Source organism: Poromitra crassiceps (assembly GCF_964638095.1).
Source record: "Poromitra crassiceps genome assembly, chromosome: 10".
Classification (NCBI taxonomy): domain Eukaryota; kingdom Metazoa; phylum Chordata; class Actinopteri; order Beryciformes; family Melamphaidae; genus Poromitra; species Poromitra crassiceps.
Genome location: NC_139631.1, coordinates 2,998,254 through 3,015,462, shown reverse-complemented (window position 1 = coordinate 3,015,462; position 17,209 = coordinate 2,998,254). Strand labels below are relative to the sequence as shown.

General features: G+C 41.1%; 2 protein-coding genes across 2 annotated transcripts; both read left to right on the top strand.

The window, feature by feature from the left end:
- The first annotated feature begins 975 nt into the window (after positions 1–975).
- On the top strand, positions 976–11,873 carry vamp5 (vesicle-associated membrane protein 5). Its single transcript, XM_083644475.1, has 3 exons — positions 976–1,280; positions 6,101–6,244; positions 9,185–11,873. The coding sequence occupies exons 1-3, from the start codon at positions 1,269–1,271 to the stop codon at positions 9,332–9,334; spliced, it is 306 nt and encodes a 101-aa protein (XP_083500601.1). The 5' UTR covers positions 976–1,268; the 3' UTR covers positions 9,335–11,873.
- Positions 11,874–12,867: 994 nt separating this feature from the next.
- Positions 12,868–15,775, top strand: LOC310783296 (E3 ubiquitin-protein ligase RNF181). Its single transcript, XM_083644122.1, has 6 exons — positions 12,868–12,916; positions 13,979–14,106; positions 14,189–14,322; positions 14,582–14,697; positions 14,840–14,914; positions 15,279–15,775. The coding sequence occupies exons 2-6, from the start codon at positions 14,021–14,023 to the stop codon at positions 15,336–15,338; spliced, it is 471 nt and encodes a 156-aa protein (XP_083500248.1). The 5' UTR covers positions 12,868–12,916; positions 13,979–14,020; the 3' UTR covers positions 15,339–15,775.
- The last annotated feature ends 1,434 nt before the right edge of the window (positions 15,776–17,209 follow it).

The window sequence follows — 17,209 nt, the reverse complement described above, 5'->3', positions numbered from 1 at the left end:
AGTCTATTTTTATTTGAAAAATAGATTCTATTTTTCAAATAAAAATAGACTTTGGGTTCCCAGATTGCCGGCCACTGAGCAGCTCCACTGGAGCAGTTGAGGTTATTGAGGGGCCCTTGAGCAAGGCCCTAGAAGCCCGGGCTTAAGCCTGGGACATACTCCATAAAATAACTGTTATGCCTTTTGAAGTGTTTTATAAAAATCACGTTAACGCATTTACGTTCCAAAAGTCATAAAAGTTATTCACGTTTGTGAAGATGATCATGCAGATTCAGATTCGCATTCCCATACACTTTTGTTACTTATTACATAGTCTCGGTTTCCAGACGTTTGGATCAAGACTGAGAGCTGAGTCTACTTATTACACTAATTTTGCATTACTTTTACCAAAACAACAGCAGCAGCAGAATCAGAATGACAGAATGAACAAATAATTTCAACCGCCTTGAAGTCAGTGTAAACAATCCAAAATTCTAAATGTTATTCTTTTCCTTTGTTATTGTCATCTATAGTGGTTATTTGCATAAAAACACAGTTTGAATAGGAAATGATTGTATCTTTTTAAATACGGTAGGCCTATGTGATTTGATTTAATAAAATGTAACTCAATTTGTAACTTGAGTTACTTGACAAAGTAACAGGTATAATATTACTGAAATCCTATAAGTAATAAGTTATATTACTGAGTTACTGCTAAAAGTAATATGTAATAAGTTACTTTTGTAAAGAGTTACCCCCAACACTGCCCACTGAGTCAAATATAACTGCCACACCACAGCAGAGTTATGTGGTATTTTATGCATGAAATGAAATCCCCATTCTAAAACCCCACAGACTTTTCCACTGAAGAAGTATACTTCCGGACTCATTCCTGTGGCTCTGCGGTAATTAAAATCTCGTCTGTCTCGTCTCGACAGTCATGTAGTGGCAACATTTCGGACGGTACCCTGAACGCAGCATGCGTGGTCAGTCTAGATAAGGAGGTGGGAGTGTTCAGCTCAGCTGCCCACAACCATCGACCGAGTCCGACTAAAGCCAAAGTGAAAGTGAGAGAGAAGAAGAGTACAAAGGGGGAAGAGTAGAAGGTAGAAGCTACAGAAAGCCGCAGCACTTTCGGTCAGCAAGCGAGGTGGGACTTAAAACAGAGTTCATATCAGTTCAAGCCGGTTTAACCAGGTTGTTTTTCAGCCAGAAACAGCTGAGTAAAGTCTACTACAAATGACTCGGATCCGGTGACAGCCAGGCTCCACACAAACACAGCGACAGACATGACAGACATGGTGAGTGAACTGCACTTTCTTCACTATTACTTATGGAGGCAGCCTGAAAGAGAAAGCTTTGTCTTGACAATAAAACAACTGTTTTCACAACTTTTAAAATAGCCTCTAACTTTTAGGCTCTGTTAGAACTAGAAGCCTCCAGTGTCAGTGGACAAAGTCCTCTAAAGTCGATAAATGGGACACCAAAGGTTACCTAGTTTTAATACGTTAGGCTACTGTCTGTAAAAGTAGCATGCATGAATTCCAAAATGTATCTTTATGTATGTATGTATGTATGTACCGATATGTATGTATGTACTGTATGTATGTATGTATGTATGCGTGTATGTATGTATACGTATGCCCTATTGTTTAGTTATAGTAATAACAAATATATAGCCAACGAATGAATTAATTATTAATCTAATTATTTTGCTGACTTAATTTAAGTTGCAAAATTATTTCTCGTATGTATCTAATTAGAACACATGATTGTAAAAGAATGTAGAAAAACTACCCCTACTGGAGGAAAAACATGTATAGGCCTATATAAGATTCTGGGCACTTTGAATCGATTTCAGATGAATGTTGTCTATACTAGGTCTACCAATATATTTAACACACATGTCAATTTTCAAATACTGTATATGCAAAAAAAATGTATTTTTTTGCTGTATGGAAAATATTGTATCAACAGTTTGGGCTACAATTAAGGTATTAAGGTATTAATAACCACCAAGGATGCTCTGAGTAAAACAAAATGACTCACTGAACTCCACAAGTGCTACAATACCTGAAAATCCATGCCATTAAATACCGAGCACACGCTTTCTGCTGGTAAAATAAGGTGAAACGCTCAGAGATTGCATGCTGACTCTTTCACCTGAGGTCGAATTTTCTAAAGAGAATGCGGAACCCTATAATGTGAGTGGGCTTTCCCAGCCTAGGAAAATGCCAGGTTGATTCATCCAGGCAGGAGGGAGGGAGTGAAGGAAGGAAGGAAGCAAGGAGGGGAACTGGAATGGGCAGCAGTTCCTGTGTAAAGACGTCGCCGGGTTGAATTTTAAACACAGACTATTGTTCAACTGCTAAAACTATTTAGTAGCGGGCTAAAAATGAGATAGCTGGCTTTAGGGCCATCAATTAATCCATACCTGACGTGGGTTTGCTTTCCTCCTAGCTTCAAGAATGTCACCTTGCAACTTCGCTTGCAAGTCTCTACAGGAAACGGCAGAGAAATATATAGCCAGTGAAGATGCTGAGAGAGCGAGCTTTGTTTTGTTCTGTCTGTTGGTTTCCTGTGCTGTCCCTGTCCACACGCGCGACCTCTGAGACCCCCCGGCTTCCTCTGCTGGCCCGGAGGGCAAAGGTCAAGGAGGAACCCCGTCAGGATGCAAATCAATCTGTGGTCGGGGGAGGCATCCTCCAAATATCCTGCTCAACTCTCAGCGTTCTGTCTTATCACCCTGTAGCTTATCGGTGGCATCTGAGGAGAGGCCGCGCTCTCTTTGTCGGTGTTGTTGCGCTGGTTTATTGTCAGAGCGGGTGCTGCCATTTCCCAAAGGACAGAGGTGGAGGGCAGCGGAAACACTTGAATGTATTCTTCACTGTCTGTCAGAGAAAATCTGCCCTACTTTTACAGTGTCTTGGCCTCGCAGCTGCATACCTCATACCTGTCATGACTTGTTCTCAGTGTGGGGGGTAACTCATTACAAAAGTAACATATTACATCTAATATATTACTTTTAGCAGTAACTCAGTAATATAACTTATTACAAATAGGATTTCGGTAATATTATACCAGTTGCTTTGTCAAGTAACACAAGTTACAAATTGAGGTAAAAAAAAATCATCAAAGCACATATTTATATTTACAAAGATAAAATCATTTCCTAGTCAAGTCAAGTCAAGTCAAGTTTATTTGTATAGCACATTTCATACACAGAGGCAATTCAAAGTGCTTCACATAAAATGGTTGACAGGAAAAGAAAAGAAAAGAAGAGAGTAAAATGGACATTTAAAAGCATCACAACAAAACTTAAAAAAAAAAAAAAGAGTATAAAAAGTGCATTAAGCAACTTCATTAAGCACATAAAATGGTTGACAGGAAAATAAACGAAGAGAAAAAATAAAATGGACATTTAAAAGCATCACAACAAAACTTTAAAAAAAGAGTATAAAAAGTGCAATAAGCAACAGGCGCAGCAGTTGCAGAAAGAGCTAAAACTTATAGAGGACTCATTGGGTTTCCTAGTCAAATTGTGTGTTCTTATGCAAATAACCACTATAGATGACAATAACCAAGGAAAAGCATAACATTTAGAATCTTGGTCGGTTTACACTGACTACAAGACGGTTGAAATTATTTTTCGGGATGGTTCCGTGGCGGCGATGTCATTCTGCAGCTGCTACTGCTGTTGTTTTGCTGAAAGTACTGCAAAAGTAGTGTAATAACTAACGTTACTTTACACAGACAGTAATATTGTAAAGTAACTTATTACTTTCAAGTGAAAGTAACTAGTAATATGTAGTATATTACATTTTGAAATTAACTTGCCCAACACTGCTTGTTCTACTCGAACAAGCAGCAAGGAAGCTTTCTCACAAGTAGAGTAACAGTGTGCAGTGTCAGTGTCCTGCTTGTTTTAGGGTTTGGTACTGTGGAAGTTAAAGGGACATTATGGTACTGTGGAAGTTAAAGGGACATTATGGTACTGTGGAAGTTAAAGGGACAGTATGGTACTGTGGAAGTTAAAGGGACAGTATGGTACTGTGGAAGTTAAAGGGACATTATGGTACTGTGGAAGTTAAAGGGACATTATGGTACTGTGGAAGTTAAAGGGACAGTATGGTACTGTGGAAGTTAAAGGGACATTATGGTACTGTGGAAGTTAAAGGGACATTATGATACTGTGGAAGTTAAAGGGACATTATGGTACTGTGGAAGTTAAAGGGACAGTATGGTACTGTGGAAGTTAAAGGGACAGTATGGTACTGTGGAACTTAAAGGGACATTATGGTACTGTGGAAGTTAAAGGGACATTATGGTACTGTGGAAGTTAAAGGGACATTATGGTACTGGGGAAGTTAAAGGGACATTATGGTACTGTGGAAGTTAAAGGGACATTATGGTACTGTGGAAGTTAAAGGGACATTATGGTACTGTGGAAGTTAAAGGGACATTATGGTACTGTGGGAGTTAAAGGGACATTATGGTACTGTGGAAGTTAAAGGGACAGTATGGTACTGTGGAAGTTAAAGGGACATTATGGTCCTGTGGAAGTTAAAGGGACATTATGGTACTGTGGAAGTTAAAGGGACATTATGGTCTTGTGGAAGTTAAAAGGACATTATGGTACTGTGGAAGTTAAAGGGACATTATGGTACTGTGGAAGTTTAAGGGACATTATGGTACTGTGGAAGTTTAGGGGACATTATGGTACTGTGGAAGTTGTGCGCTAGGAAAACGCAAAGACGACTCCTTGAACAGTTAAAAGATCACCCTATGTTTATTTCAACAACAAAACCTAACTTCCTAGTTGTCACAGACCACAAAACATAATCACCCCCTAGGGCAGGCCTATTCAACTGGTGGCTGGTGGCCCGGGGGCCAAGTCAGGCCTCTCTCTCTCTCTCTCTCTCTCTATATATATATATAATATATATATATATATATATATATATATATTATATATACACACAGTAATATCTTGCTCGCTCTATCTGTTTCTCTCTCACTGTCCACTCTCCTTTCTCTCCCCCCCCTCTTGATGACACACAGAGGCTACAGAAGCAGATAAAACTCAAGTCCTTCTGTTTCCGTTTTTCATCTGTGGATTTTGATGTGTATTTTTTTTAAAGAAAATTACCACAAACATTTGCAATGTAGTAAAATCAAAGTTTGGAAGATGTGGTGGTGCGTTGTGTCTGTACAGCACTATGATGATGATAATAATAGCTTAGGGAAATGTCCGGCGCCCGGGCTCTTAGCTTTCTGACAATGTGGACCCCTGAAAAATATAGTTGAATAGCCCTGCCCTAGGGTGTATGGGAAACGTAGTTAACCAATCTACTAACAGTAGAATGTATTGCAAACACGTTAAGAAAGGGTGGACGAGCTTTTTCATGTGGTGACTTTGTGAAACAGTGTCTGAATGTGGCTGTGGATACTGTGTTCACTCCTGAGATTGCATCCCTGCAAATTGTCATGGCAAATTGTTTACAAAAGATGGACAATAAAGCTGATTTTCAAAGTACCTTGAGGATTTTTCAAGTTGTGAATTAAGTCAAATTTCTCTCTTGATTACAAAGGTGGAAAATACAACTGTTTTTAACTGGGTGTTTACTGATTACATGTTTAAGCTCCCCACAAATGCAGATGTTTTTTTTTAAATATATATAACCAATTGCAAATTATTACAATTACCAAACAGATAAAAAGTAGATTATTATATTGAAATGTTATTTTAGATTTAGAATGTTAATTTTCTATAAAACACAATACATTTTAATGTAATTCCACAACGTTTATTTTTGGCCCTCGGCCCTCCACCCAGATTGCGTTTTGGCCCTTCATGGGAAAGAATTTGGGCACCCCTGGACTATACCATCAAAATAGACTATAATCATACCATCAAAATCTATATGGTTGCATCTCTAGCTGTTTAGTGCAGCAAATTGGTGATATTGGTGTGATAGTGACTAGCGCGTAGCAAAACAAGGAATGTACGAACAACGTGAGCACAAATGGTCCAATGCATACAGTACAACAATCCAAAGTGACTGGACTACTCCCCACTACATCTGGTCCATTGAGCGTGCTCTGCTTGTTGTTTGGACAGGAGAACGGGAGGAGCCGCCTGCAGCAGACCCAGAAGGATGTGGATGAGGTGAAGGACATCATGCTGGTCAACATGGAGAAGACTGAAGAGAGGGAGGGCAAACTGAGCGACCTGGAGACCAGGGCCGACGACCTGTTGGTCAAGGTGAGCGGCATGCGTTCAGAGAAGCTGTCCGAGTGCAAAGTCAAGTCAAATCTATTTATATAGCTCCAAATCATAACAAAGGTTATCTCATGACACATTTCATATAGAGCAGGTGAAGACCAGGCTCTTTATTTTAGACCCAAAAACGGTTGGTGAGGGTGGCAAGGAAAAAGTCCACTTTTAATGGGAAGAAATCTCGAGCAGAACTGGCTCAAGGTGGGCGGCCATCTGCCTTGACGGGTTGGGTTGAGAGAGAGAGACAGAGAGAGAGAGAGTGTTTTGAGTTTTAACCTGGTTTTAACAAGGCTTTATTAAACACTCTGCCTACAACATGTATGTAATCCCTCAATCAATCAAAACATCAGAACAAAAGAGAGAGAGAGAGGGGGTGGGGGTGGAGAGAGGTGCACAGTAGCAACAGTAATTACAATAGTAACAATAAATAAAAGTAAAACTATGACTAGTAATAATACTGTACTAATCATAATGCATAATGCATGGTAATAACAACAGTAATAATAACAACTATAGTAATAGTAGAAATAGGGATAATAATAATAATAATGTCCTGGTATCAGGATGGAGATCATGGAGGGCTCCGTCCGTGTCCACGGCACAAAGGGAAGAAGCCATGTTAATAATATGTATTAATGGGACATGAATGTGTACAGATGGAGCTCAGTGTGTGATGAAAAACTCCCCTTTAACAGGAACAAAAGAAAGGCATATTTGTCTGTTTTTCAATAAAGATGGAAAAAAAGAGCTTCTAGCAGCATAACTAGGGGCATAATTCCTTTAGTGTCACACCAAACTATTCTCACTCAGTTTTGACGTTCTCCGTGGAAATGCAGGGTTGAGGCGAAACAATTCGAACAAATTGTGGGCAGAGGCCCTCTCCACAGGCGTCTAGCAGAACCTGGGCAGAGGCCCTCTCCACAGGCGTCTAGCAGAACCTGGGCAGAGGCCCTCTGCACAGGCGTCTAGCAGAACCTGGGCAGAGGCCCTCTGCACAGGCGTCTAGCAGAACCTGGGCAGAGGCCCTCTCCACAGGCGTCTAGCAGAACCTGGGCAGAGGCCCTCTGCACAGGCGTCTAGCAGAACCTGGGCAGAGGCCCTCTCCACAGGCGTCTAGCAGAACCTGGGGAATAAAACCAGGAAATGTCATATTGATGTCTATAAATACACCTTTAGGTGGAGCTGGGGAGGAAAACAAATGTACAATTTACATCCTGATTGTGTTTTATGGGCCTATTTTTAGAAAGGTATTTCCTATTGTTTTCCTAAGATGAATGAAGCGAACCGGTCTCCCTGGGTATGACAGAGCGAGTCCAGGACGTGCCACGAGGCGAATGTCCGTCCGGGGGTCGCCAAGCGGGTCACATCGTTCCCACATCGCCCAGTCGGGCCTGTTACATCACGCTTGTTGACCAGTTTCACGGAGAACTGGTCCAAGCGGGTCAGTGGGAGAAAACAAACAGGAAAACTAGGAAGAGAGCACTGACATTTTAGGCCATGGGTCACTTAAGGGTACAGATGGATAAGAAAGATTGGCAAACGGAAAAAGGGCTCATAAATATTTAAGTCACAGATCAAAGGGGTACACCAAAGTCTACCCATGCATAACAAACCTAGGAAAATGGCTTCAATTAACAAATTCATCACAAAACGAACTGAAAAATTTGATAAAATGCCTACAGAACTTACCATCGACCTCAACTATGGACGTTCTCCAAGCATGGTTGTAGAGACGCTTATTACTCTAGGCTTTCAAATAAAAGCTATGGAGAACTGGGAAGCTTTAAGCTGACGCTGCCATATGGTTTGTTTCACAGAAGCATCGAGGAACTCACTCATGGATACCGGTTAAAAAGGGCAGGCACTTTCAAAAAAATATTTGGCAGGTGATTGGATGAACCATCTGTCTATCGTCTATCATGAGCTAACTTCAACCACCGAGGACCGCCTCCTCCTTCCTCTGACGCTGATTAGTATTCAAACCAATGGATTGGAGTGTGGCGAGATGATTTGTCACATGATCTCATTCTCGCATGAATCCAGCACTTTGAATTGCTGGATTCAATGTATCTGCTATTGTGCACATGCCAGACAAGAGTAGTGTTCATGAAACCAGAGCTCTAGACTACCTTTTCCCCAACTTTCTCTGCGTGGAGTCAAGTTTGCATGTGTAAACTAAAGCCTAACCATGTAGAAGATCCAGTTGGGCTCGTCTGCTCAGTTGAGGATGACCTAATCATAGTTTGTGTCAAAGATAACATCACTTAAAAATATAAACAGAGAACGAGGAACAGAGAGAGAGAGAGAGGGAGAGAGCGGAGGAGCGGTGAGAAAGAGTGCGTGTGGAGCAATTGGGGCTGTGCGAATCAATGTGCTACATGCAATTAAGTAGTGAAAAAGCCACAACCTTTTCTGTGTGGGGAAACCCTGGTAAGTGGGGTAAACACTTCAGTACCCGTGCCGGAGGGGCACATACAAAACAGCTGATCATCATGCACTCGCACCAATGCACCAACCGCGTGAAATTTTAACTCGCACACTCTCAAAAAATGGTTGCATATGCACAAGCATTTTAGTTGCAATCTAGAGCCCTGCATGAAATAAAACAGCGTTGGTAGGAGGTAGGAAAACAAGGAAGGCCAACAACAATGTTGTATTTTCTTTGTAAACTATGGATGTTCCATTGTGCTGTAATGTGTGTCCAAGATACATTTCTTGTTGACAATTATAGTCAGAGAAGATTTCTGGGCTTAATGTCTGTGTGTGTGTGTGTGTGTGTGTGTGTGTGTGTGTGTGTGTGTGTGTGTGTGTGTGTGTGTGTGTGTGTGTGTGTGTGTGTGTGTGTGTGTGTGTGTGTGTGTGTGTGTGTCTGTGTGTCTGTGTGTCTGTGTGTCTGTGTGTCTGTGTGTGTGTGTTTTCCCCCAGAGCAAAAGCTTCCAAAAGAGCGCCGCCAAGGTGAAGCAAAAGAAGAGATGGGAGAACATCAAGACGAAATATGCGCTGATTGCCATCGGAGTGGTGGTGGGAGTTATCGTAATCGGACTTGCTATAGCTGCTATTTGTCAAGCCATCTAAGGACAGTAGCTCCGTGGCTAGCACTGATGAGTGGCATCTAACTGCTGGATCCCACCAGGAGCGGCTGCCCGAGCTGATTGCGCTCCACTCTAGACAATTACCTGTGACTCCACCAGACACGCCGTGGTGTTTCAGAAGTGTCCCGCAAGTGGCTCTCTGTTCCGCTAAAAATAGGCGCCTAGTCTATTTTTGACGGAAGCCGTGTCGAGTTGCGTCAAGCAGATCGAGCTGGCAGGAAGTCAGACACTGGCATAGAATTCACATTTTCAAAATAAAACAGCCTGTGCAGACTCCCGATAATGCGCTTTGATCGTGATAATGTCAGCACAACGCATAGGTGTAGGAAGCATGGGGGACAGGGGGGACATTGTAGGAGTACTATAGGAATATTATAGGAATACTATAGGAATATTATAGAATTACTGAATGTTATAGGAATACTGTAGGAATGTTATAGGAATACTAGATCCCTATCGCCAAATACCATTTTATTGACTGTATCTCCTACTCGACAGGACAGGACTAGGCAGGGCACACTTTGCAAGTGAAATACATTATTTCTGCAGAAAAGTGTTTTTCCAAATGTTTCACCGCCACTGCTGCAACTCCATCCTAGGGTAAACACTGAACCGGGAAATCTAGATATGAGAATAATTATTGGGGATGCATCTATTTTAACAACTAAAAGTAAAACACAGCCACAAATCTTTCATCCATGTCATTCATAACTGGACTTAACTGCACAGTAAAGTAGGAAATAACAATAAACACAGTTAAAATGGACAAACAAAGAAACCATTTAATTACGTAGCCTAGTTATCCATCTAGGATAAACGGGACCGTCTTACGATGGGATCCCACCAGCCGCGACACCAGGGGTGTAAAGTGGGGGGGGCAATATGGGGGGACCGGCCCTCTCGCTCGGATCGCACCCATTTTCGAACTGGACCTTCATTTTGATGTCAACTGCTCACCTGTAAATTTTCGTGATCTTTCACGGTTTCGACAAAACAGCGTCTCAGCTGGAACCCGACCAAGCCGCTCTCGGTGGGATCCAGGAAGTCAGATGCTGGGACTAAAGGACATGGACGGGACTAAAGGAGATGTAAATCATAGGAGTTATTGAACTGATCTCACAGGAGAAGCTTTCAAGCGTGTACGAACCACTCAGTTTGTGCTCTTACTGTGTTTCCAGGCATTTATGGGCGTGATCAGTCCCGTACGTCACTCATGTATAGTTCTTTAGTCGATATGGTACCTAGCTTCGCTCAGCTGCTTCTTCTGGCTTTTGTTATTTGTCAATGACCGGCCCAGATGGGACGTGCACACCAGTCCATGCATAGAAGCAGAATGTAGTTCCGTCTTATCTGTGATGGAGGAAATGTATTATGAACTATTGGAAACAATGCTTTAAACTGTCTCAGTGTTCCCATAGGATTTTAAAGGTCCCATATCATGTAAAACAGGATTCACCTTGGCTCTTTGATTATGGTGAAAGTATCGAAATGTACGGTCGCCAACTAAATCCACGCAATCCATATTAGAAACTTCTCAACATTAACAATTTATTCATTTATTTGAGGGACAATCTATTTGTTACATTAACAATTTTTTGTTTATTTGAGGGACTTTTTTCCCATTTTTTTTAGGGACAATGCACATTACTAAATAAGCCAGTGTTCATTTTCAACTGTCCCTTTGAACTCCAGTTAGAATTGTGCAATTGTGTCACACAGTTGCTGAAAAATGTCAATGGCTGTGGTAGGGCCTGGCATCGGGTTTACACTAAGTAACTCTTCTGTCACTTCGAACTGGTCATTATCATCACGGTGAGCGTTTAGTTCAGGGCCTAAACTAAACCCTCACTGTAACCACTTGACCGTAAGCGTGCTCTAACCATAACCTCACTGACCTCATGCCTCAACCCAACCACCTCCTCTGCCTTAAAGCCACACGGGCTGAGACACTGACGGAGCTCACCAAAGCGTGCACTACTACTTCCTGCAAAACCACTCCCATCCCATCCGGGTGAAATGCCATGTTTTAGTCATATTTCACTCTTGAAACGGTTAGCCAATCAGAACAGAGGGTCGTTAATAGAGGCACAGCAAAAGAGAAAACAGAAGCAGCCTGTTCAAATGGATTGAGAGTGTTTATGGTACATGCCAACACACAAACAGCTTTGAATGGGCCTCAACACAAAATAAAACACTGGAAAGTGCAGAATATGGGGCCTTTAAAATGCATTTTACTTAAATGTGATCACATTCAAGGACAGACTAAAACCAATCCACCGGTGTCTCCATTCCTTTAAAATACCATGTTTCTTTTAATTAGGTCCAAATATAAAATCCATGCTGTTTGCTGGATATGATTATGCTCCATCCACATATGCATTGTGTACAGTGTACAAATGTTGCTGCTGAGGAACCCCTTGCAATACCTGTCCCTTTTTTGTATATTGTTTGTGTTCTCTCCTCAAAGCCTTTATGTTGTATTGTCTTTTTGTTTAGATAATCATAAAACATTTACAAAGATGTTTGCAGTTGTCAGAAATCATTTTCAACTACCTCTCTCTCCCCCTACAGTACATTATATATATATATATATATATATATATATATATATATATATATATATATATATATATATATATATATATATATATATATATATACATACATACACACACACACACACACACACACACACACACACCTCACACACACACACACACACCCCACACACACACACACACACACACACACACATATATATATATATATATATATATATATATATATATATATATATATATATATATATATATATATATATAAATAACTACCAATAATACCAAACATTAGAGTAAAGGACAGATTGCTTTTACTCCTTAGTGTGGACTTTACGCTGTGACCCAGTTTTGTCCACATAACTCTGGTGTGGTGTGGCAGTTATATTTGACTCAGTGGGTGGCTGCATGTCCAGGCCCTGGTCAAGCTAGAGAACTGCAAACATTCTTTTCTCACTGCTTCTATCCAACACTTATTTTCCTATGTAGTTCAAGGAGAAAATACACATTGCCAAATTGGTGCAGATTAATTATTGATAGTTTGAAGTAAGACTCTGGATTAATTATTGAGCCAAAATGTATGTTGTATTGTACAAGATTTCTGAGGACAAACAAGGCACAGTGTATGTTTTGTTTTGACCCGCCAGGGGGCAGCATTGACAAAGAATGGAACTGACCCAAGGGTCTACTCTACATGTTTACTATTCGGTTGTATTTTAGATGTTTGCCTCAACATTTTTTGATTGTACAATTTCCCCAAGGGGTTCAATAAAGTGCTATCTTTTATTATCTTATCTAATCGTATCTTAAAGGATAATCAATGATGCAATAATTTCTTCAAAAGTCGTACTTGCATGGTGATCATATACATATTTGATTCGATGTGATGTTTATTCATTCATTCATTTATCATATTGCTGTTGACCCTTTGCGATTGGGCGAGAAGCATCACGTGGTGGTACATCGTCATACCCGGAAGGATGACAAGTTTTGGCTGTTGCTAACAGCGGGTAAGTCTATTTCATTGAGTCTGGACTAAAAACGGCTAACAATTTGTTTGAGTGCTATGTTTTGTCTACAAGCTCTTCTTGTGTACGTTATGTCGCTGTATAAAAGTCGAAGAAAACCTAAAGCCAGACAGCTCCAGATAGCCGGAGCTAATGTGTTAGCTTGTTAGCCATAACCTGATAAGAGCTCAATAGGCCAAACTCCATTCAAATTCTCACAATTGAATGTGACTTGCTTATCGGCAAACGGCTATACTTCTTGACTTAAAATGACACTCGATACATTTACCAGGTGTTGAGTTGACACGTTTCAATTCGGCATTCATACAATACACCAAGCAGCACGTTATTTCAATAAATCTTCCACTTTAAAAGTGGTTAACCCTGCTCGCTGTTGCAGCCTAACGGTTAGTGCTGTGTTTTGGTGCAAGCAAATCAGCTATGGAGGTTGACCCTTTATTTAAATAAGTGCTGCTTGGAGGATTGTACGTATGCCGAATTGAAGAGCTGCTCCTAAAAAAATCACTGAAGTTTTTCTGAAATAATTTGTGAGCTCTGTTTATTTAGTGATAACCAAGGAAACAAACTAATCTTCAGATCTTTGAATGGAATTTAACGTGCTGTATATTCGTCATACGAGAGGAGGATCGATCACCAGAGCCACGTTCTGCTGTCAAGAGGTGACTGAGGCGAGTTGGTCAGCAACTTAGGCCATGAGTGAATTATAAATAATCACTGGTATCTGGTTGAGGGGCGAAAAGTTTAAACACTGCTTGATGTGTTAATGTGGACAACATAATTCACCTTCCTTGCCTAGTAGATTGAAGGGCAAGGGTCAAATAGCTGGCAATAACGTTACAAATAAATAATATTGCTATGGTGGTTATTCAAAGTCGTTGTTAAACATGCTATAGGCACGAGTGCCATACACTACTATAAACAAAACATCATGTCCATCTTGTCCAGATCTTGTCCTGTCCTGTAACAGGAAGGTCTCGGGTTCGATCCCAGCAGCAGCTGAGCAAGACACTCAACCTTTCCATCCTATCCATTTGTTTCTGCCAGGCAACTTATTGCAAAGAGGACACAGAGATTTGCTCTGCCAGGATGGCATCCTACTTTGACGAGCATGACTGTGAGCCTACCAACCCTGAGGAACAGTATCGGCAGAACGCACTACTTGAACTGGCCAGGTGAGGCACATTTTCCTTCTCCAGCATGGCACTGACTGGTGGACATCCAAGCTCTGACTGACTGTTGGTCTTTGTGTGGCAGGTCTTTAATGCAGGGCTTGGACATTGACTCAGGGGCGTTCGACCTGTCAGACTGGGACCAGCGTCTTCCTCCTCCGGCTGCCAAAACGGCAGTCCAAACCCTTTCTGTGGTCATCATTTCCCCAGAGCAAGCAGGTGACAGAAATTAGCTCCAGGGTCACTAAGTGTGTTTTTACTTTCACTTCTATATTCCTATAATAACACTCTGGCTGTGAAAGGCATTATGTGTTAACATGGGGCATTGGGTGCCTTTTAAAGTATTTCAGTCAAGCATTTCTGATTAATCTGAAATTAGGGTGTTGTTGCTGGAAGACCGTATGCATGCTTACCTCCCACTCCCAGTGGATAAATAAAGTTAGAGAGATATTCAACCTAGCCTTCTTTCTTCTCACAGACAAAGGTCTCAAGTGCCCGGTGTGTCTGCTGGAGTTCGAGGAACAAGAGACAGTCCGAGAAATGCCTTGCAAACACCTCTTCCACGCAGGGTGCATACTACCCTGGCTGGGGAAGGTACAGATATGTCATTCAAATGTCCATTCTGCACCACTTCCTCAGACCTGGAGTGGAAATTTGTGAGCGTTGAGCAGGCTACTTATAAAACTCTTCCCCATCCCGCCTCTTTTTAAAAATGTTTCTCTTCTTTTAAATGCAGACCAACTCTTGTCCTCTGTGTCGGCTTGAATTACCAACAGACAATCCGGAGTACGAGGAGTTTAAAAAAGACAAGGTGGGTCTGCAAATTTCAGGCTGAAAGCAGCAACTCTGCCCACAGCTGTAAGACTGTATAACACGGATTCAAATGGATAGCTAAAGTCCTTTAGAGTCTGCTTTGTGTGTGTGCATGTGTGTGTGTGTATGTTTTTGGCTGTGTGTGTTTTTTGTTTTGTTTTTGTTTTTAGAATTTTTACGGCTTTAGAGTTTAGGTTTTTATCAGAGATATTTTTTGTAAATTCTGCCTTCAATTCAGTGTAATATTGTGAGCACGAATGAAATAAACTCAAACTCAAATATGCATCGCTTTGGCAAAAACGCTTCCTGGAGGGGGCGCTCCAACTGCTCTACTAACGGCATTGGGTTTGTGTGTCCTCCAGGAGAGAAGAAAGCAGCGGGAACACAGGCTGGAGGACCTGCACGGGGCCATGTACACATGACAGCCGGGACAGCGTCTCTGTGGCGTGCTGCGCTTGATGGCCCAGGTTCTCTACGCTGACGGCTTCCCTTAGGAAAAACAACTTGAAGGCCACAGGAAAGAACGTAGGAGCGTGGACACTGTAGAACTTTGCCGTACTTTGCATTCAGTTAGACGTGACCATGGGAAATCACTTTTTACCTTATTCCATTTTTTATATACGTGTACAATTTATGAGATTTAAATACACACACACACACACACACACACAAACGTGTTCAGCTGGGTTTGTTTTCCAACGAGTATGAATTATTCAATGACAGTCTGGAATGCTAGGCCAGTTTATACAGCTGGATAGTTTTAACTCTTTCCGTTCTCTGCCTTATAATCTCTTAATTTGTCCACAAATGTGATCCATCGAGCCTGGAATCATTTTTCTCCCCCAGTTTTAATGCATCTCATGCAGTTGTGTTGACTTTATGACAAAGCATCACCCATCTTTTGTTTGTTTTTGTTTGTAAAACTTATATATATGTATGTGTATATATATATATATACACGTGTATGTATGTATGTATGTATATATATATACATATATATATATATATACACACACACACACACACACACACACACACACACACACACATATATATACAGTGTGTATATATATATATATATATATATACACACATATATATATATATATACTGTACATATACATATATATCTATATCTCTCTCTCTTTGGGGGCATTTGCATTTACTGGCCAGGACAGTAAGCAGTCAGGAAAGGCAGGGAGAGAGAGGGGGGATGACATGAGGCAAAGGCCCACGGGTCGGATTAGAACTCGGGCCAGATGCGGGAAGGCTCAGCGGTACGCGCTCTACCAGACATCGCCCGTGTTTTTGTTGATCAGCGTCTAAAGACTTTGGATACTATGCATCAAACCCTGTGATTTTACGGGTTTTCGGAGAAAGCAACTAACGTCCTGAGTTGTCTGGATGCTTCTACATAAAAATGCAGAACCCCGGATAATAAAGTCATGTTCCCTCTTCCAGAGATTACTCACCCAGGCAAGGTTTATAGGTGTTGAAACTATATTCCAATCATTGCAGACCTCTACAGCACTTCACATTTTCATGTTTATACTGAGAAATTGGTCTTTATTTCATTCTAACTGGCAGTAAAAAGGCCTTAAAGTGTGTTGAATATAACTTGATGAAACCTGTAGAGCCCCTCGGGAAAGTAAGTGTTTATTGCAGTTGCCTCCATTGTCAATTTCCTTGAATGCAAAGTGATTTGGGTGTTTGTTCCCCGTCCAGACAATTCAAACTGTTGTGTCATCATTCAGTGGAGGCTACATTGAAAGGAATTGTGTGAAACTGACAAACAGAACAAGGTCTGACTGCTAAGACATCCAGCATGGAAAGATAAGTGCCAGCAGGCAATGTATTGCATCTAAGGATCATCAAAATTGGAGATTGAATGCTTGAAGTTGCGATTACTATTGAATTAAATTTTAAGGTTTTCCCAAATTGAAATTCAGATAGTCAGTCAGTCAGTGCCAGACATGGCCCAGCCAGAAACTATAAAGAAGTCTGACAAACACACTGGAGCAATATACTGGCTCCTATTGGCTGCTCCAAAGAAATACACAGCATTGACATAATGACATACTGATCCAAATAAATAACAGACAAATAACAGTTGGGGAAATGGGCTCCGACAGGTAGTTACATACACACAGATGCTATAAGTGACTGATGTGGGGAGGGGAAGCCTACATTTCATTTTTATCCAATAGTTGATTGACAGTCATGATAGTCATATAATACCATATAAACATAAGCCTCTTTTTAGCTATGGGCTGTGTAATTTAGATGCAATGGC